This window comes from Leucoraja erinacea, chromosome 4, assembly GCF_028641065.1.
Source record: "Leucoraja erinacea ecotype New England chromosome 4, Leri_hhj_1, whole genome shotgun sequence".
Taxonomy (NCBI): Eukaryota; Metazoa; Chordata; class Chondrichthyes; order Rajiformes; family Rajidae; genus Leucoraja; species Leucoraja erinaceus.
In genome coordinates, this window is record NC_073380.1 from 17690921 (window position 1) to 17712844 (window position 21924).

Sequence of the window (21924 nt, forward strand, 5' to 3'; positions counted from 1 at the left end):
AGAACTGCATCCAATATTCCAGCTATGGCTTCACCAACATTTTATAAAGTTATACCAAGACCACCATGTTCTTATACTCTATGCCCCAGCTAAAGAAGTCAAGCAGCCTGTGTGTTTTATTTACCACATTATCTACTGAGCTGGCACTATAAGTAATGTTTTGATTTTTACAGCAATCTATCTCTGGTTCTTAATATGCATTTCGTTATACTGCATTTCGTTGTTTACTGCATTTCGTTGTCTCTGTACTGTACACTGTACAATGACAATTAAAGTTGAATCTGAATCTGAATTAATATCTCCTGCGATACTACTATTCACAGTATTTGTCTTGCTGTTATTGACCATTCCCCTCTAAATGTATCACCTCACATTTACCGGGATGGAATTCCCCTAAAAATGCCTCTCCTAGCACCTTCTGGGTTAAATTCTATCTGCTGAACTTACTAGCTGACAAATATCACATCAATACCACCATAAATCTTCATCTCGGCTGCAAACCTACTCATCATGCTTGCTACATTGAAATCTAAATCATTAATGCAATTTGAGATCCATTTCACCTTGGATCCCATGGGCTCTAGCCTTTTGTCAAAGGCCTTACTGTAATCCACATCAACCAACCAAGATGATCCCCACCTTACACAGGGTCACGTCATGGGGATCTTTAAGTCGGATGTAGTGCAAGTTGGAAACGGAAGTGTTACTGTGTACACGTAGATTCACTGTTCGACGCGGAGACCACGTGGGAGCTCCGACGTGGAGACCACACAGGTGCATCCACGAGGCCAGCTGACTAGCTTGCGGAAACGACCGCATGCGACAGCAGAAGCCCACTGCCACCTAGACTACCGAGATGTGCAACTTGGAAATAAAACAGTGGGCTTACAGAATTGCTTTTGTGCGTGCGAGTTTACACAAGTTGACTGTTACACAAGTCAGGGAGTGCCTATAATACTGCATCAACATATTTTGTTACCTCTTCAAAAAAATGTAATTACACAGGTCACATCTATCATAAACAAATCGTGTTAACTTTCCCTGACTTTCTAAGTGTAGATTAATTCTGTTGCTCAGAATTCTTTCCAAGAACTTCCCCATCATTGACATTTGACTAACTGGCCCATAATGACCTGGCTTAGCTCTAATGCTCTTCTTGAATAAAGATACCACTTTTGCTGTCTTTGTCATCTTGCAACTCACCTGTTGGGACAAAGATCTCTGACCCTGGGGAAAAGATTCTGACTGTCTAAAGTGGACAGACTCGCACAAATGCACACAAACATAAATTATACATCATTTGTCTAAGAGAAAGAAGATGAGCAAAAATGGTTATGAGCCAAATGCAAGCAAATGGGACTATCCTAGTCTACCAACTTGGTCAGCATGGTCAAGGTGGGCCGAAAGGCCTGTTTCTGTGCCGTATAGCTCTGTGATTCCATGACTCTAAATATAAGACATGAGTGCAAAACCCAATTTGAAAATAATAAGACCATGGTGATGCTAGAGGTTTGTAATGTTCCTTTGTTGAGATCGGATTAGGGCTGTGCGAGTTGACTCAAGAACCTGATGGCGGTAGGAAAGTAGAGGCGTGGAAGGCGAAAATCATAATTACCTCATCCTTCCTATTGTACGGGTCATTTGGACAAGTTAACCTGCTGCCACCTCCATGGCAGAATGCAATAGCAGATACTTTACATTAAGCTAAATGGATGACTATTGCTTCATGTTGGCAAGGACACAAATACAAGAACCAATGATGCCCAGCAAAACCAAAGCTATTTCTACATGGGTGAATATTTGAATATATAATCTTCCTTATAGATGTAGCTTCACGAGGGCCTTGCTGGAATGTTAACCATGCAAACAGTTAAAAAGGCTTTTGTGTTATAAAATATTCATTTACTAGGTACTCGGGCACCTCCGGTAAACTAGCTGACGTTTTTTTCAACACTGTGGGGGGCACGAGTCAAAAAATACTTGTGCAATGCAAAAAAGAAGTTAACTCGTACGAGCCGCTACGTACCTGCTACGTACCTGCTACGTACATTACACAAGCTCGAATCAGGGGAGAACTCGGGAGAACTTGAATTACATCGTACAGTGGAACAGGCCCTTAATCCAGGTGCGTCTTTACCTTGATAATGAATCATCCTGAATGTTGCTTAAATCCAGGACATTGTGACTAAGTTATTCTCCAACTATTTATTTCCCTGGATAGTTATAGAGTAACTATTTAAGTAAATAGGACCTCACGTGTTTAAAAAAAAAAGCTTACGGATGTGCAAATAATTAATTGTGTTTCTTTTTATTTTGGACATTTTTCTGACAAGAGAACTTTAACACGTGCTTCGACTGAGGCGTGGAAGGCGAAAATCATAATTACCTCTTATCCTTCCTATTGTCATTTGGCCAAGTTAACCTGCTGCCACCTCCATGGCAGAATGCAATCTCAGATACTTTACATTCTCTCTTTAAACGGATCTCTCTTCTAGCTTCATGTTGGGCAGGACACAAATACTCTCTCTCAATTTCTCTCCAGCTCTCTCCTCTCTCTCTCTCTCTCTCTCTCTCTCTCTCTCTCTCTCTCTCTCTCTCTCTCTCTGACTTCTAGATGACCAGTTATTTTCTCTCTTTGGGTGAGTGTCCTTCCACCTCAGCCCCCCCTCAGGTCGAGCCCACGAGCCTCGCAGCAGTAACAACAACTTTGTGTTCGAGGACCAACGTGCATGTATAACAAACCTATTATGTCTAAATAAAGTAACCCGTTTATTCACAGACGTTTGGTGCCTCTACACTTGACTAATATATTTATTTTCTTGACATACCTGGGATGAAAGCAAGTTGCAGTCAATATATAAACCTCTCCCCGTCTTCTCTCTCTGCAGCAGTCCCGCCATGATAGCTCCGTGACTGTATAAACCTGTGGCAAGGTCAGTCATGGCTACTCCAGGCCTAACGGGTTCACCATCCTTGTGAAAAAAACAAAAATAAATTGGAAATATCTGACAGACTGAAGACAAATTCTTCTGTCAATAAAGCTTACACAAATCCTAATATCTGTCTTGTCAATATCGTTGCTCTGATTATACCAACATACTGTAAGTGTGTTCATGAATGTGTGGGCATGGATGAAGGAAATGTGTATTTGCAGGCTTGTTTGTGGGTGCTCACCGTTCTGGATGCTTCTTATCTATTTGGTGTCCTTTCTGAGTACTTACTTACTTGCTTATTACAACACAAATGGAAGCTCCTGGGCTCATCAGTTACCAGTCGGTACCGTGTACTCTGCACCCGGGGGCATGAACATCGAATTCTCCCAATTTTGTTAGTCCTTGCTGTCTCCTCCCCTTCCTCAGCCCCCCTGCTGTCTCCTCCCATCCCCCAGCCTTCTGGCTACTCCTCCTTTTCCCTTTCTTGTCCCCACCCACCCCCGCCCCCGATCAGTCTGAAGAAGGGTTTCGGCCCGAAACGTTGCCTATTTCCTTCGCTCCATAGATGCTGCTGCACCCGCTGAGTTTCTCCAGCTTTTTTGTGTAAACCTCATCAGTTACCAGCTGTGCTGCCACAGGACAATCACACCAGTCCCATTCGCTTCTTATTTCCCAGTTGCACTCAAAATCATTACTTGTCACATACCCATCAACCTCATTTTGATTTTTTTTACCCTTACATGTACTACGGGATAATTTAGAGATGGCAATTAACCTACTTGTATGTCATGAGAGGAATCTAGTGGAAATACCAGAAACCTACACATTCATGGGGAGAAGGTGCAAACTACACAAACAGCACCTAGGGCCAGGACTGAACCCAGATCTCTGGGGCTGTGAGGCAACGATGCCAACTGCCCCATGACTGTGCTGCCCAGTAACTGAATAGAGAACGTGATACAAAAAAAAACATTTTGATACGTAGTCAGAAGATCTCCCTGCATCTTGTTAACATTCCTTCAAATTATGCATGCCGTCATTTTATCATTAGTCGGTTAAATTAAAATAAAATTCTACATTTTATCTTTAATTCCCAAATTTAATTGATTGTGGTGTTCAATCTTTCTATGATCTCCCCTTGTCCAGATCTTGCTTTCATTAATTCTCTTTCAGTCTTTCAGTTTAGTTTATTGTCATGTGCAGTACAGTGAAAAGCTTTTGTTGCGTGCTATCCAGTCAGCGGAAAGGCAGTACATGATTGCAATTGAGCCATTTACAGTGATAAGGGAACAACATTGAGTGCAAGTTAAAGCCAGCAAAATCCAATCAAGGATAGTCCGAGGGTCATCAATGAGGTAGATAGTAGTTCAGCACTGCTCTCTGGTTGTAGTAAGATGATTCAGTTGGCTGATAACAGCTGGGAAGAAACTGTCACTGAATCTGGAGGTGTGCACTTTCACACTTCTATACCTTTTGCCAGACCTGGTAATATCAAGCAGCAGTGCTGCTCCCTATTTAATCATATGTTCAAAAAATAGAGGAAGGCCTTCAATATAGTGTAATATAACTTTTATCTTAAGGAAATCTAAAAAAATAACCTGCTAAATATTACTATCATTATTAACTGATAACAACAGATAATTGCATCAAACAGATTGTTAAAAAGGAAGATCGACCACAAAAATACCCAGTTATTACCCAAGGTTGAATAAACAAATAAAATAATAATAATAATGCCTTCTAGAACTTTCTACCTAGTCAAATAAATCTTAATAAAATTATGAAAGAATACAGTACAATGAAAAACAGATAAAACTCTGCATCCATGATCTGCAGCTCAATACATTGAACAGAAAATTAATTATGCGTTTCCATCTCATATGATCAACATATCAAGCCATAATTTAATTGAAAAATACATGACCAACATGGGATGTATATTGATCAGGACAGAATAACATCCCTTGTGTGCTTTCGGATACCATTGAAGTGAATAAAGGACAGAGCTGTCAAGTTATATCAGTGATGAAATAGAAATAAAATCTGTATCTGCAAGTTACAACAAAGATATCTGGTCATTCTGATTCATCTAATGCAATAAGTTTAGGTGCAATTACACTCTCTGGTCTCCATTCCAGATATTGATCATTTGTCGGCGAAGCACTTCCTAGCAACAGATCTTAAATTTGCTATTCACCTAATCTACATTGTCAAACATTGTGAGAGACTTAAATAATCTTTATTGCCTTCGTACAAGTCACTCCATTCTTTTCTGCTGTCATATGGTTAACTTGATTGAAAATGAACGGTCCAATTACCCTGGACTAAATAATTATAAAGCAAGCTTTTTCAATTACTGTGTTGATATGGCAATAACTTGCCAGAAATCCAACAACATAGCAAATATTTATGTGCGCTAGTGATGGAAGTTAATTGGAACATATTGTTCATTCCATCTTCCACGTGGCTTCACAAAATGTTTCCAGATCTTCTAAGCAAACTGTGTGCCCATGGATGGAGGTATTCAAAGTAGTTACTGTTATTACTAAATTCAGTCTGTGCCTTGCAGATGTAGACCTTTGCTATGATTATGAAGCGTGATGTACCGTTGTTATACCCTTAGCGCCAGGTGCTTGTTCCTTGTGCTATTCCCTCCATCAGTAAATGCAGCACAGGTAGGAAGGAATGAAAGAATGAAAATAAGTTTATTAAATATTCAAAGCCTTTTGTATTGCATGCAATGTCTAAAGGGCCTGTCCCACTGTACGAGGTGATTCAAGAGCTCTCCCGAGTTTAAAAAAAAAAAATCAAACTCGTGGAAGCATGTAGAATGTACGTAGCGGGTACGTCGGAGCTTGGGGACGTCTCTTAGCGGCTCGTAACGCAAACGGCAGGTACTCGCGAAACGTGGTAAGCTCGTAAAAACTCGTGAAGTTTTTTCAACATGTTGAAAAATGTCCACGAGAGCCCCGAGTACCTACGAGTGGCTATTACCGTAATTCTCCGAGTTCGAATCAGGGGAAACTCAGAAGAACTTGAATTACCTCGTACAGTGGGACAGGCCCTTTAGGCCTTGTGTAAATAAATGTTGTATGTCTAAACATGTCCACACGTTGGCCCGCTATCTTGCTGCTGTTTATCGAGGCTCTTGCAAAGCAGGATATTTTTTAAGATCAGGATGCAGAAAACAAGCTATTTGTACATCACTGGTAGATTTGTGCAACCCCTATTCGTAACAAGGACAGAGTCCCCCTTGTCCTCACCTTCTACCCCATAAGCCATCGCATACAACATATAATCCTCCGACATTTTCACCACCTCCAACGAGATCCCACTATTGGCCACATCTCTCCATCTCCACCCCTTTCTGCTTTCTGCAGAGACTGTTCCCTCCATAACTCCCTGGTCAATTCGTCCCTTCCCACCCAAACTACCCTCTCTCCGGGTACCTTTCCCTGCAACGGCAGGAAATGCAACACCTGACACTATACCTCCCCCTTCAACTCCATCCTAGGACCCAATCAGTCTTTCCAGTTGAGGCAGAAGTTCACATGCACCTCCTCCAACCTCATCTACTGCATCCGCTGTTCCAGGTGTCAACTTCACTACATCGGCGAGACCAAGCGCAGGCTCGGCGATCGTTTCGTTGTCCATCGTCACCTACCTGATCTCCCGGTGGCTCAGCACTTCAACTCCCCCTCCCACTCTGATCTTTCTGTCCTGGGCCTCCTCCATTATCAGAGTGAGGCCCAGCGCAAATTGGAGGAACAGCACCTCATATTTCGCTTGGGTAATTTACACCCCAGCGGTATGAACTTTGACTTTGCTAATTTCAGATAGCCCTTGCTCAGGGCCGGCCTTAAGTTGATTGGACCGATTTCTCCCAATTGGGCCTCGTGCCTAAGGGGGGCCCTGCGTTAATTTTCCATATTTCGTACGGAAATACAAATTTGCTATGTTAAATAAAGATTTTAAAAAAGACATTTGCCATTCGGATTTTTTTACAAAACAAACATGGATCACAACCGCTGCACGGCCATGAGACACAAACAATTTGTTAACTACTACTGTAGCACTTGTTAACAGCCAGTAGTTAACAAGTAGTTATACAATGTGTCATCAATGCATCGATCCACATTCCTCAGTAAATGTAATTGTGTTTTGAACAAGTATTAATGATGCTGCATTCCTTTGAATACAATTCACGCGGCATCATTAATACTTGAAGAAGGGTCTCGACCTGAAACGTTGCCTATTCCTTCTCTCCATAGATGCTGCCTCACCCGCTTAGTTACTCCAGCATTTTGTGTCTACCTTCGAGTTTATCCAGCATCTACAGTTCTTTCTTACACATTTGTGCATCACTGATAGTGGGAATGCAATCTGATAAAAAAAAACGTACCAGCGTCCCAAGTTATAAACTCTTTGTCACTGCGCATTTGGTGAGAAAACTGTTCTATATTTCATTTCATTTCAGTAATGTGGACTTTAAGCAAAATACTGCATGAAATCATCCCTTTGTTGCTTAGGTTACAGACACAACATGGAAACAGGCCCTTGGTTGAACAAGGCCACACCGACCACTGATCACACATTCATGCTGTTTAAGAAAGAACTGCCAATGCTGGAAAAATCGAAGGTAGACAAAAATGCTGGATAAAAATTCAGCGGGTGAGGCAGCATCTATGGAGCGAAGGAATAGGTGACGCTTCGGGTTGAGACCCTTCTTCGGACTGATGTGGGGGGTGGGGAGGGGGCGCGGGAAGAAGAAAGGAAGAGGCGGAGACAGTGGGGTGTGAGAGAGCTGGGAAGGGGAAGGGAAAGAGTGAGAAAGCAAGGGCTACCTGAAATTGGTTCATGCTAGCTCCCACTTTCTCATCCACTCTTTACATATTAGGGGCATTATACAGAGGCCAATTAACAAACAACAATGAACATCTTTGGGATTGCAAGGAAACCAAAGCACACGGAGGAAACCCATGTAGTAACAGGGAGAACATTTTAAAGTCCACACAGACATTCCCGAGGTTAGGATCAAACCAAGTCTCTGGAGCTGGGAAGCAGCAGCTCTACCAGCAGCGCCACTTTGCCGTCCTGGTTAGGACATGTTTCTAAAAATAAAAGTCACACCATTTAAAGAGCAGGTATCATATCCATAATTAATACTGCAATAAAATAGTTTTGGCATGCTTGGATTTTTTGAGATTTTGTAAATAGCCAAAATATCTGTAAAAATTAAAGAAAATGTCTGTATCAATTTGACGATTCCCTTTTGTTTGCTAAATTATACAACAAGAAATCGAGCAACCTCTGCACAATTCAGATCCATCTTATTATTTTGTTGCTTTGGTTCATTTTTTTTCTTTCTTTCTTCTCCCCCTTTGTTTCTCATTCTTTCATTTTAAGCTGCCTCTTGCTTTGATGTCACTTTCTCCTGCTGGACTGTGATTTGGAGCTCCAAAAGGAGGGGGGAAATAATAGTGAGGAACATGGAGGATGAGAAAGATGGGAACAATAAGATATAAAAAGCCAAACCAAGACACTGCTTTTGGTGAAGACACATCACCTGCTTTACAATTCAGGACCATTGCCTACAACCTTAGGGTGGGATATTGCAACCTTCACGTGGTCCGCCCTGCTTCGACGAATGAAATCAACCTGGCATGCACAATCAAATAAGATCAAATAGAACAAGTTGTCCTATAGCTTTAGGCTCTGTACGCCATACGCAAGAAGAAGAAGCCTGCAACCTTCTTCCCCACTCACTGTCTTCCTACAAGCCAGCTAATACAGAGAGAGCTGGTAGAAATGGAAGCTTGACAAGAATAAAGGAACAAAGAAGTAAAGACAATGGAGCAAAGATACAGTTCAAGGCAGTAAAAGAAGCAAAGCAAGGGACAGTTTAAAAATGAACTGATAGAATAATCAGATGCATGAGATTTATCCCCAAAAGATACACCTTTGTGCCTTTAAAAATATGCAGCAAATACTTTGTGATTCACTACTGCCAACAGAAACAACCTCAGCAATGGAAATAAAATATATTCCAAAAAAAAAAATGACTGGGTCAAAAATAATATAATTCTTATATCCACAGGTCAAGTCAGAAATACGGTCCAACAGGAAGAGCAGATTAAATCAGATCCAAACGTGAGCTGCCCTTGGATGGATCACAGTGAAGCTTTCCTGCTTACAAAAGCAGCAACAGTGTTTAAGATCTTTGTATAACACCATTGAGCACCACCAGCTGTTTATACAACTGTAGACGTGCTTGTGCTGACGATGTCAATGATCACAGAGATAACAAAAGGTTACCAGGACAATACCCAAAAATATGAGAAAATCCAAAAATCATATTAATTATTCAACCTGGTTTTAGAGTCATAGTCATAGAGTGATACAGTTTGGAAACAGGCCCTTCGGCCCAACTTGCCCACACCGAACAACATGTTCCAGTTACACTAGTCCCACCTGACTGCGCTTGGTCCATATCCCACCAAACCAATCTCTCCTACACCCAAATTTATTCTTCTCACCTATCAAACAGCCAACAAATGCCCCTTTCCTTTATCATCATTATTTTTTTGCATATCTTTCATTCATGTTCCATATCTCTTTACATCATCGTCTATATCAGTTGTTTCCGTTACCTCTGACTCTCGTCTGAAGAAAGGTCTTGACCTGAAACGTCACCCATTCCTTCTCTCCATAGATGCTGCCTGTCCTGCTGAGTTAGTCCAGCGTTTTGTGTCTACCTGCACTCCTGGCTCAGAGGTCAGTGGGGGCCAATTCTCTGGATGCTTTCAAGAGAGAGTTAGAAAAAGCTCTTAAAGATAGCGGAGTCTGGGGATATGGTGAGAAGGCAGGAACGGGGTACTGAATGTGGATGATCAGCCATGATCATAGTGAATGGCGGTGCTGGCTCGAAGGGCCAAACTCCTGCACCTATTGTTTATTTGCAGTCCTTCCAGGTGAGACAGGTTCACATACACCACCTCTAGCCTCATCTATTGCATCCAATATTCCCACTACTGGATGCAATAGATCTTTCGGAGCAAGTAGACAAATCCTTTTGTTATTTTTTACCGCTGTGATAATGAGTGTTTTATAATACTGTAAGATTACATGGTACAAGAGTTTGTCTGCTACTACAAAATCAAAACTGCTCCAACAATTAAAAATCTGCTCAAAGATTGGAGGTCAACCACTTCAGAAATTGTATGAATCATCCTATCATAAAAACATACTAAGGATGGCCAACAATATTTCTTCTGACCCCAACCACGTTCTGAACAGTGAGTGCAATTTGTTACCATCAAACTGGAGATATAGGGTTCCAAAATTTAATAAGGTTAGACTGAAGCACTCTTTTGAGTACCAGTCAATCCTCGAACTAAATACGGCGATTAATCCCAAATCAAATGCATGCTGATGGGCCTCAAATGTTGTCTTCTGTTATTGTAATGTTGTGGTGGATGTATGTATTTTTGGGTCCTGTCTTGATGTCTCAATGCATGACTTGTCAATTCTCTTTTATCTTATGTGATGCTGTAAATGAAGCTGCTGCGATGGAAAACAAATTTCAGACTTTGTTCAGACAATAAAGTAATATCGTATGTATCGTATCGTAATATTGCCTCCGATACATCGGCAAGATCAAGTGTGCACTTGGCGGCTTTTGTGTCAAGCATTTATACTCAGTCTGCCAAGGCCTGCTAGATCTCCCGAATGCTAACCATTTTATTTTTTCTTCCCATTCTGTCCTGAGCCTCCACCATTGCCAGAGTGAGGTCACACGCAAACTGAAGGAACAGCATCTCATCTTCTGTTTGGGTAGCTTATACCCAACGGTATGAACACTAAATTTTCCAATTTTAAGTAATTTACACCCCCACCCCCCTTTCCCCTGCACCTCACCTGCACTCACACATATTTGTCCCCTCTCCCTCCCACCTGCATTTCTTCCTCTGCTTACACAATTTGCAACTCTTCAATCCATTTGTCTCACACCTGTCGTTTCATCTGCAGTCCCTGGTTTCTGACGTACATTCACATCTCTATCCCGAATAGCCATTCACTAATTTTGCGACTGTAACCTCAAGTGTAGGCACCCCAGACTGGTGAAACATGTAACCCTTCTCCCTTCTAGTATGCTCAACTCTATCCTGATCCAGGCACCTGAACATAAGCTCAAGGAATAACAACTTTGTTCCAATACTGCACCAAACTTTCAAAATGCCCGTTATCACATAGTGGACATAATATTATTTTTATTTCTTAAAAAGGAGAGTTCTATTAACTACCTTCGAACGTGGAACCATTCTATAACTGTGGAAATTCCAGAAGATTGAAAACAAACATCTAGTTTCTCTACAGCCATTATTTTAAATGTGGTCAGAGGATTTTTTGGGTTAATATCACGTAGCTCCAAAATTGGTTCTTTGCAAAATAAATTAATTTTGTCAAAGCTTGCAGTCTCTAAATATTTTTAGCATTCGCATTTTTAAACGTTTTCAATAAAGATAGAATAATAGTTTAACGTGTCTCCAGTTCTATATTCCCCAATTATTTTGTGCTCTCCCTGAAAAGAATCAAGTGTTTACGTTTGCCAACATCTATTTTACCTTCCAGTAGATGTTTCACAAACTGTTTGTGAACCTTGCATGTCAATAGATGTTTTTTTTTAATCCAAGTCTAATTCTATAATTCTTATTTTTGCAGAAAACTATAACTCAATCATTCTGTTTTTCAAACGTTCCCACATAAAATAAAGATGAGCAAAGAACAATTGAAATAAGTAACGGATTCAGGAACAGTTCATCCGCTCCTAGTGCCTGCTCAATCATGGCTGATCTTTTTATTGGGTGCCACTCTCATACGCCAACCCATTCTCACCATTGAATATTCTAACTGGCTTGAGTAAAGAATTTCAAAGATTCTGTACTATCTGGTGAAGAAACTTCTCATTTCTGTTCTGAGTAGCCACCCCTTAATTTTGAGAATGTAATCCCTGGATCTACAGAACCAAACCATAAAAAACATCAACTCTGCATCCACACTGTCAGTCACCATATGAATTTTGTCCATTTCAATTATGCCAGCTTTCATTCTTTAAATTCCACAGAGTATAGACTGATTAAATGTGTTTCAAATGGCAATCCTAGCATCCCGGGATTCAATCTGATGAACCTTTGCTACTCCACAAAATCCTCTGGATTTTAGTAAGGTACCAACAGATTTGAAATCAGCAAATATACAATAAAGGATACAAAGTGCTGGGGTAACTCAGCAGGAACGACAGCATGTTTGGAGAACATAGACAGGTGATGTTTTGGGTTGAGATGCTCCATCTGACTGATCAGGGGGGGAGGGGAGAGAGAAAAATGGTGGAGAGGAGAGGCAGGACAAAGCGTGGCAGGTAATAAGTGGACACAGACAAAAGGGGTTTTGATGATTGGGTTGCTCCTGGGCCTGGCCAAGCTGGCCATCCGCGGGTTACGGCGCCAGGCGGTGGAGGGCTTTACCTGAGCTGGCTGCCTGCCCCTTTTCCGGGGCTACGTCCGTGCCCGGGTGGGATAAGAAAGGGAATACGACCTGTCCAAGGGCACCCTGGAGGGGGGGGGAGGGGGGTTCCGGGACCGCTGGGCTCCGCAGGGTGTTGAATGTATCCTCAATAAGGATTGTAAGATAGTTGTATAGTAGTTTATTAAGGATATTTGTTTGTATTGTATTATCGTGGTGGGTTCTGGTTTGTTTTATTGTAGTGTAAATATTATTTTTTAATAATTGAATACACTTTTTGAATTTAAAAAATGGGGTGTTTTGATAGGCAGACGGTTGGAACAAGGGCCAGAGATGAAAGCAAAAGGTATGAGACAGAAAGAAGAAAAATTGGGAAGCAAGAGGAAGGAATGTGGGAGAGAGGGGGGGAATGGGTTATTTTAGGTACCCCCAAATAACTCCCTTTCTCCCCACCTCCCAAATGAAGGGTCTGAAGAAGTGTTGCCTTTCTTTCAGCAGAAGCTGCCCGTTTGGAAGACTCAAACTTTCCTGTGGCTTCATTTAAAAATGTATAAGAGACAAAACCCAGTGTCATGGGTGAGAAATTATCACATTCTCATCTAATGTTCAAGCAGGAACTATACATCAGGAGGTGCAACTCCAGAGCCAATAAAATCATGGGAGACCCCTTCCACCCATGCAACGGACTGTTCCAGCTGCTACGGTCAGGCAAACGCCTCCGTTGCCATGCTGTGAAAACGGAGAGGTTGAGAAGAAGTTTCTTCCCAGAGGCCATTCGGACTGTAAATCTCACCAGGGACTAACTTTACTGAACGTTTTTCCTTCCAATATTTAACATGTAAAAGAATATGTGTGTGTTTATGATTGTGTTTATAGTTTGTTTGGTTGTTTGTTTGTTTGTCTTTTTGTCCGCGAGCATTGCCACTTTTCATTTCACTGCACATCTCGTATGTGTATGTGACGAATAAACTTGACTTGACTTGTCTTGAGCTTAAGTTTTCAACTTAAGGGCATGATCATTCTTTTTCTAAGATAGTGTTAATTTGTGTTTATTGTTGTTTATTATTGTATCATTGTATGTATGACTGCAGGCACAAAATTTCATTCAGACCGTAAGGTCTGAATGACAATAAAGGAAATTCAATTCAATTCAATTCAATTCAATTCAGTAGGAATATTATCTTACTCAAAACAATCTCCGTTTTCTCCAGAGATGCTGTCTGGCCTGCTGAGTTACGCCACGCCAGCATTTTGCGTCTACCTCCAATAAAATATGTACATCCTTAAACGGGGGAACCAAAATTGTGCAGAGTACTCCAGATATCCTACTGTACATCCCTACTTTTATACTACAACCCAATTGGCATAGTCAAGAATCCAGAATTGCAAGAGGAAAAAGTGTTTTATTATCTTATGTACTGACATCATAACAATGAAATTCATACCTGCTGCAACTTAACTGGTTCGCAAACGCATAACCACACAGATAAACGTGCCATAATACAATGAATCAATAATCATAAAGCTAGATAACCATAATAGTGGAAAAACCAAAGTCGGTATTGCAACCAAAGGCACAATCCATAGATAATTATAGTTGCTGAGGTTAGTGTTGTGTACTGTTCAAGAATCTGATCATTGCTAGGAAGATCGTTGCTGGTGGGAAGAAGCTGAACCCGGTGTTCACAGTTTTCAGGCTTCTGTATCTTCTCTCCCATGATAATAGCAAAATGAGGGCATGGCCAGCATGGCCTTTGATGATATTGGCAGCCTTTGTAGATCCCTTTCATGGTGGGGAGGTCAGTACCTATGATGGGCTGGGCAGTGTCTACCACTTCCCGCAGTCTACTTTGTTCCTGGACGTTCGAGTTGACAAAAACCAGATTGTGATGCAACAAGTCAATATGTTCTCCCCCTTACACCTGTAGAGGTTTGATAAGATATTTGTTGACATAACGAGTCTCCTCAATGTTCTATCAAAATAGAGGCACTGATGAGCTTTCACTGTGATTGCATCGATGTGCTGGGATCAGATTCAGATCTTCAGAGATAGGTACATCCTGAAGCTAGAAACTGCTGACTCTCTCCACTGCCGTCTTGTCAACGAAAACAGGTCCATGGATCCCCAGCTAAGACCTCCTGATGTCAACAATCAGCTCCTTGGTCTAGCTGACACTTCGATAAAGATTGTTGCCTGGCACCATTCAATCATATATTCAATCTCCGTCCTGTAGTCCGACTCATCATCCAACAGCAGTGTTGTTGTCGGAAATTGGCCTCGTAGGTCTGGAACAATTGATCTTCATCATGGTCCATCGATGTACTCCCTTTCAAAGCAAGCACAGAAAGCATTGAGCTCGGCCAGGAGTGATCCTCCATAGTTACTTGGGCCACTACGTAGTTTGGTCTTGTCGGAAGTGAAGGCATGTAAGCCCTGCCAAACATTCATCTTATCCTCCACAGAAAGTGTCTCTTCACTTTGCTGATGGCCTTGGAGGTCTGACCTGGACTTCGTACATTGCATGCACCCTGCATTGCCAAACTTGAATATCCCAGAGAGAGATACAAGGAAATGTAGATGCTGTTTACAAAAAAAAGACACAAAGTGCTGGAGTAACTCAGCGGAGCAGGCAGCAACTGCTGGTGACGTTTTGGGTTGGGATCCTTCTTCAAACTGATTATAATGGGGAGGGGGGGGGGAGAAATCTGTAAAATAAGAGGAGCAGGATAAAAACTGGCAAGTGATAGGTGGATACAAGTAATGGGGGTGTTTGGAAGGCAGATGGTTGGACAAAGTTCAGAAATGAAGAGACAAAAGATGTGAATTGTGAGACAGAGGTGAAAATTGTGAAGTCATAAGAAAGAATAACTCGATGGAAAGAGAGGGGCAAGGGTGTAAATGTATGTGGTTCCAGTTGGGGCACAGGATGGGAGGGGGAAGGAGAGCAAAAGGTTTTGCATGTAGGTTAGTTAACTAAACTTGGAGAATTAATGGAGAATTGCCAGTGTGAGACCACGCACAAACCGGAAGAATAGCAACTCATATTCCGCTTGGGTAGCTAACATCCCAATCGTGCGAACATTGAGTTGCACAATTGAATTTTCCACCTTTCAGCAGAGCTGCCCGTTTGGAAAATAAAATGCTGTGGCTCAAACCTACCCGTTGTAGTGGCCATTTGGCCTGTTTTGCATGTCACTGATGATGGCATGTGCCTTTAAATTTTAGACTGCTCGTTATATTGTGGATGGGATTTATGACGTGTTTTTAGGCGTGTTTGGATCTTAGATGCTTGCGCAGAAGTTTAGTTTTTAGATTAGTTTTGGAGAGACGATGAAGAAGGTTAACCCTTTGATCATGCCATTGTTACTGAGACACACGAGGAGTTTTATAATGTTTAAAGTTGCAAGTTGGAATTCAAGGAAGATTGCAGTAACGAGTCGGCAGAAACTTGGATGTATCTTGCTGTTGACCATCATTAATAAAGCACTTATTCAACAAAAGACTGTGTGTTGAAGCATTATGAGTGAAGAAGCTCTGAAGGTCTCTGAGGAAGCTTGCATGCATATCGAAGATATTCCCCTTATCCATTCTCATCCAAATAGCGGCTAGAGAATTTGTTTCTCGAAAGATATGAAAAATCTGCCGCTACACCCGTGACTTCATTTAAAAATATGTAAGTGACAACACCCAGGGTCATGGTGAGAAATTGTCATATTAAATGTCATATCTAATGTTCAAGCTTGAGTTTTCAACTTACGGGCATGATCAATCTTTTTCTAAGATAGTAGGAATATTATCTTACTCGGAACAATCTGCACTTGGCAACAAAACCATAGGCATACAGTGATAGAATGCTCCAAGAAACAAGCCAATCTGCACACAAGTTGTCCCCATGGACTATCTAGTCCACTCTCTTGCTCATGCCGGGTTAAGTTTTTTTAAATATTAATTTTAGCCAACATCTATGGAAATAAAATAGAGTATCTGACTTAACAGTGCTATGTAGCTCAGAGATATCCCCTTCTAAGTTCCCTTGCCATAGGAATAACTATCCTATTTTACTCTCAGTACTCATTAATGTCGATTTCTTTTCTGGAATCATTATTCAAAGTAGCAAAGGAAAAGCTTTGAGCTTCTCAGCAAGCAAATGGGGCATCTTGTAGAGGGGGCATCTTGTAGAGGGGGCATCTTGTAGAGGGGGCATCTTGTAGATGGGGCATCTTGTAGAGGGGGCATCTCGAAGATGGGGCATCTCGTAGATGGGGCATCTTGTAGAGGGGGCATCTTGTAGAGGGGGCATCTCGTAGATGGGGCATCTTGTAGATGGGGGTAGAGAGGGCATCTTGTAGAGGGGCATCTTGTAGCTGGGGCATCTTGTCGCTGGGGCATCTTGTCGCTGGGGCATCATGTCGATGGGGCATCTTGTAGAGGGGGCATCTAGTAGAGGGGGCATCTTGTAGCTTGGGCATCTTGTCGATGGGGCATCTTGTCGATGGGGCATCTTGCAGCTGGGGCATCTTGCAGATGGGGCATCTTGCAGCTGGGGCATCTTGTCGATGGGGCATCTTGTAGAGGGGGCATCTTGCAGCGGGGGCATCTTGTCGATGGGGCATCTTGTCGATGGGGATGGGGCATCTTGTCGATGGGGCATCTTGTAGAGGGGGCATCTTGTAGAGGGGGCATCTTGTAGATGGGGCATCTTGTAGCTGGGGCATCTTGTCGATGGGGCATCTTGTCGATGGGGCATCTTGCAGCTGGGGCATCTTGCAGCTGGGGCATCTTGCAGCTGGGGCATCTTGCAGCTGGGGCATCTGGGGCAGCTGGGGCATCTTGTCGATGGGACATCTTGACGATGGGCATCTTTGCAGAGGGGGCATCTTGCAGAGGGGGCATCTTGCAGAGGGGGCATCTTGCAGAGGGGGCATCTTGCAGAGGGGGCGTCGTGTAGAGGGGGCAACTTGTAGAGGGGGCATCTTGTAGAGGGGGCAACTTGTAGAGGGGGCAACTTGTCGATGGGGCATCTTGTCGAGGGGGCATCTTGTAGAGGGGGCATCTTGTAGATGGGGCATCTCTTTGATGGGGCATCTTGTCGATGGGGCATCTTGTCGATGGGGCATCTTGTAGATGGGGCATCTTGTCGATGGGGCATCTTGTAGATCTTGTCGATGGGGCATCTTGTCGATGGGGCATCTTGTCGATGGGGCATCTTGTCGATGGGGCATCTTGTCGATGGGGCATCTTGTTCGCCATGGACAAGTTGGCCGAAGGAGCCATTTCCATGCTGTATGACTCCATGATTACCTATATGGCAATCGATGGTACATGTGGATTCAGCGGGGTAAATGGCCTGTTTCCATGCCGTATCTTTCAATCGATGTCTGTGTCGACCATGATGCCAATTTAAACTGCACGGTGGCGCAGCGGTAGAGCTGCTGCCTTACAGCAAATGCAGCGCTGGAGACCCGGGTTCGATCCTGACTATGGGTGCTGTCTGTATGGAGTCTGTATGTTCTCCCCGTGACCTGCGTGGGTTTTCTCAGAGATCTTTGGTTTCCTCCCCACACTCCAAAGACGTACAGGTTTGTAGGTTAATTGGCGTGGTAAATGTAAAAATTGTCCCTAGTGGGTATAGGATAGTGTTAATGTGTGGGGATCGCTGGTCGACGCAGACCCGGTAGGTCGAAAGGGTCTGTTTTGCACTGTATCTCTAAACTAAACTAAATCTGCCTGACATGGTAAATATCTCTCCATTCCCTACCTATTCATGAGCTGGTCTAAATGCCTATTATAGATACTATTGGACCTGCTTCCACCACATCCCCTGGCAGTGTGCTCCAAACAGCTACTGTTCTCTTTGTAAAAAACCTGTTTTGTAAAACTCTTTTAAACTTTCCCCTTCTCAACTTAAATCTTATGTACATATTTGATATTTTCGTGCAGGGAAAAAGACTGACCGACTATTTGTCGATGCCTCTCATAATTTTGTATACTTTTATCAGGTCATCCCTCAGCCTCCAACTATCCAGAGAAAAGGAAGTTGTTGATCTTTATGCCCTCTAATGGGCCTGTCCCAATTAGGCGATTTTTAGGCGACTGCCGCCGACTGTCATAATCATAGCAGTCCGCCGAAAAAACGGCGACTGGACGAATGTGCCTGTCCCACCGCGATTTTTTAAGCGACTACCGGCGAATACGACAATGGAATTCACCGGTCAGCACCGGCAACAACCTACGTTAACCTGGCGACAACCTACGTCACCTGGCGACAACCTACGTTAACCTGGCGACAACCTACGACACCACCTACGTCAAGCTACGCTAATTGGCATAAAACCCACTTCGCCACTGTTGCCAAAAATGTTTCAACATGTTGAAAATCCAGCGACGACCAGAAAGAATCTACGACTCTTTGGGCAACTGAGGAGACTACTCACGACCATACAGGCGATACCCCGGCGACCATGTGGCGGCTGCCTAGTCACCTGAAGTCACCTAAAAAATTGCCTAAGTGTAGCTTCATTGCAAAGGAGTGGTGGTGGGCACACAAATAGCCTAGTAATACATAAACATATTATTAGCCTACCATTAAATTCGTGCGGTGTTGCAATTAAGCCCACTGAATCATCTCTGCCTCTTGGCTAAAGCAAACTATACACCCAATTCACAAGTTATTTCAACTCTTTAAATGATGCAAAGCAGACCACACCCTTTGTGAACAGCAGGGCATGCAAGGCACAAAAAGCTTTCATTGCACCATATAATTATCAATCAATATCATGTAACTAATTGCCTTATTACGTGTGTGTGAGGGGTTTCAAGAAGTGGAACAGAAGCTATATTTTATGTAAACAAAAAACTATCCAGCATCAGAGAACACCCAGAGAGTTGTGAATTTGTGGAATTATCTGCCACAGAAGGCAGTAGAGGCCAATTCACTGGGTGAATTTAAAAGAGAGTTAGATAGAGCTATAGAGGCTAGCGGAATCAAGTGATACGGGGAGAAGGCAGGCACGCGTCATTGATTGTGGATGATCAGCCATGATCACAATGAATGGCGGTGCTGGCTCGAAGGGCCAAATGGCCTCCTCCTGCTCCTGTTTTCCATATGCATTATCATAGACACAATGCATTATCATAGACTATTGCCTTTATGACATTATTAACTATAGTAACTATTGCATTTATGACTATTAACTATAGTAATTATAGCCTTTAATTCTTTGCTTCTGCCTCCCACAAAGAACAAGGTAAGTTTTGACAGCAGATAGATTAAAAAGATAAAATGTACCTGTGGGCCAGTTATGTGCATAAGACCAGACACAGCACACGCGACTGAATCATAGCCTGCACGCAGGGACATTGGGCCAGTTTGTCCATAACCTACACCAAAAGTAAGAGTTTGAAGTGTAAATATTAATGCACTGTCAAAACAAGATCAAGATCTAAAGTGAACATTGCTAAAAATTCAAAGCAACCAAATTTCTCCTCTCATTGCAATTGATGTTTGCAGATACTGCTTCCCTTATTTTAAACCCTTACGTTGCTGCTGCACTCTTTCTTCAGTAGTGGGAAATGTAACTTGTCGCTCTGCTTCTTAATTTCAATTCCAGCTATGATATGATGATTTAAAAATAACTTGCAATAATAAATAATATATTTACGATTTCCCTTCAGCTAACCTTCCTATGATTTATATACCACTCAGCACTCTCCAATTTCAAAATCTCCATGATGGGAATGAGAAGAAAATGTTATATTTAAATGTCATAGTGTGAAAGATGGCCAAAAGAGAACACATGAAGATAGACACAAAATGCTGGAGTTAACTCAGCGGGATAGGCATCATCTCTGGTTAGAAGGAAATGGGTGACGTTTCGAGTCGAGACCCTTCTTCAGACTGAGACTCTCAGTATGAAAAAAAGTCTCGACCCGAAGCATCACCGATTCCTTCTATCTAGAGATGATGCCTGTCTCTCTGAGTTACTCCAGCATTTTGTGTCTATCTTTGTAAACCAGCATCTGCAGTTCCCTCTTACACCAAAAACATGAAGACCGGTGCAAAAAGATGTAATTCAATTTGTGAATCTGAGGAGAATAATTTTTGATATTAGATCAGCACTTCAAAATAGTGAATGTTTAAGCACAAGATTCACAAAAATCATTAACTTGTTTTTTTTTTAATCTTCTGTCACTCTTCCTCTTCTCTTTATGACATTAAAGCTGATTCTTGTTCGCCTTGTTCTCATTTTCCAGGAAAAATAAGAAAGTCATGAATGGTTAGATTTTGTTAATGCTTGGAATCTTCCAAGGATGATGAAGAAACTGTGCTCACAATTTCCTAAAAGAATAATATCTTGGAGGGAAGATGCAGATTTAGGCTCCATTTAAACGAGTGGTCACAAGATGGGTAGAGAACAAGATCATGAGAGACAATAGGCAAAAGTTCACATGCACCTCCAAACCTTGTCGACTGCTTTCAGTCTTCCCAATCTGGCTTCCTAACATTGGCAAGACCAAGGGAGACCCGACCACCATTGCGCCAAACACTTGCCCTCGTTCCACCGAGACCTGCTGGATCTCCCGGATGCTAACCATTTATCGTCCCTTCCCATTCCAACCTTTCTGTGCTAGGCTTCCTCCAGACCACACGGAAACAGGAGGAAGAGCACCTCATATTCCATATGGGTAGCTTAAAACCCAATGGTATGCACACTGAATTCTCCAATTTTATGTAACAACCCTCTTCACCCTCTCTCGTTCCTGTGTTCCCTCCCATTCCCCCCCCCCCCTCCCCACCCCCGTGAAAACATTTCCTCCACTACCTCACACCCCTTTTCCACTCCTCATCCACTCATCCTCATCCCCCCCCCCCCCCCCCTCACCCCCTCCTTCCCCCCCCCCCCCCCCTCTCCTTATATCGCCCCCCCACTGGCTTCACAACTTCTGTCCTCATCTGATACCCAAACATCTCCTTCTCCTCTCTGTCCGCCCATCTGGCAATGAAACACGCCTCATCTGTATCCACCTATCACTTCTGCCCCCACCTCTCTTCCAGCTTTCTCATCCATTATTACAATCAGTCTGAAGAAAGGTCCCAACCCAAAACATCACAGAGCTACTCCTGCATTTTGTGTTTTGCTTAGAAAAAAAGTTAGCACTTAAAAACAACAAGAAACAATGAATACACCATCCATCATCGCTGCTGGACATTTATCTAATTTACAGTTTGCTCTCAAGGATCCTGGTTTTGGGGAGCAGAAAAGAAGGAAGAGGTAGGAAACAAGGGCATGCTGGAGGCACACTGAGGTAATGTTAAAGACAAGAAGTTCAATTCATGTCAGAAGATAATGATTTCTAAAACATGTCTGACAATCCCAACAAGTGCATGACAACAGGTCTAGACTGCATATTTAAGTCCAGCAACACATTTTAGGTGGTCACAGAGGGAATCATGATCAACATGCATCT

At 42.5% G+C, this 21924-nt stretch overlaps 1 protein-coding gene across 7 annotated transcripts in view; it reads right to left on the reverse strand.

The window, feature by feature from the left end:
- The window catches only part of sugct (succinyl-CoA:glutarate-CoA transferase), a 404067-nt gene that overhangs the window by 323468 nt on the left and 58675 nt on the right, over positions 1–21924 (reverse strand). For 6 of the 7 annotated variants that reach the window (XM_055633824.1, XM_055633819.1, XM_055633826.1 and 3 more), the window contains exons 7-8: positions 19745–19836; positions 2829–2972 (exon numbers count right to left, since the gene is read on the reverse strand). In XM_055633824.1, coding sequence (XP_055489799.1) covers positions 2829–2972; positions 19745–19836 — 236 coding nt within the window. The remainder of the gene's footprint in view (positions 1–2828; positions 2973–19744; positions 19837–21924) is intronic. The other variant, XM_055633822.1, reaches the window with a different exon arrangement.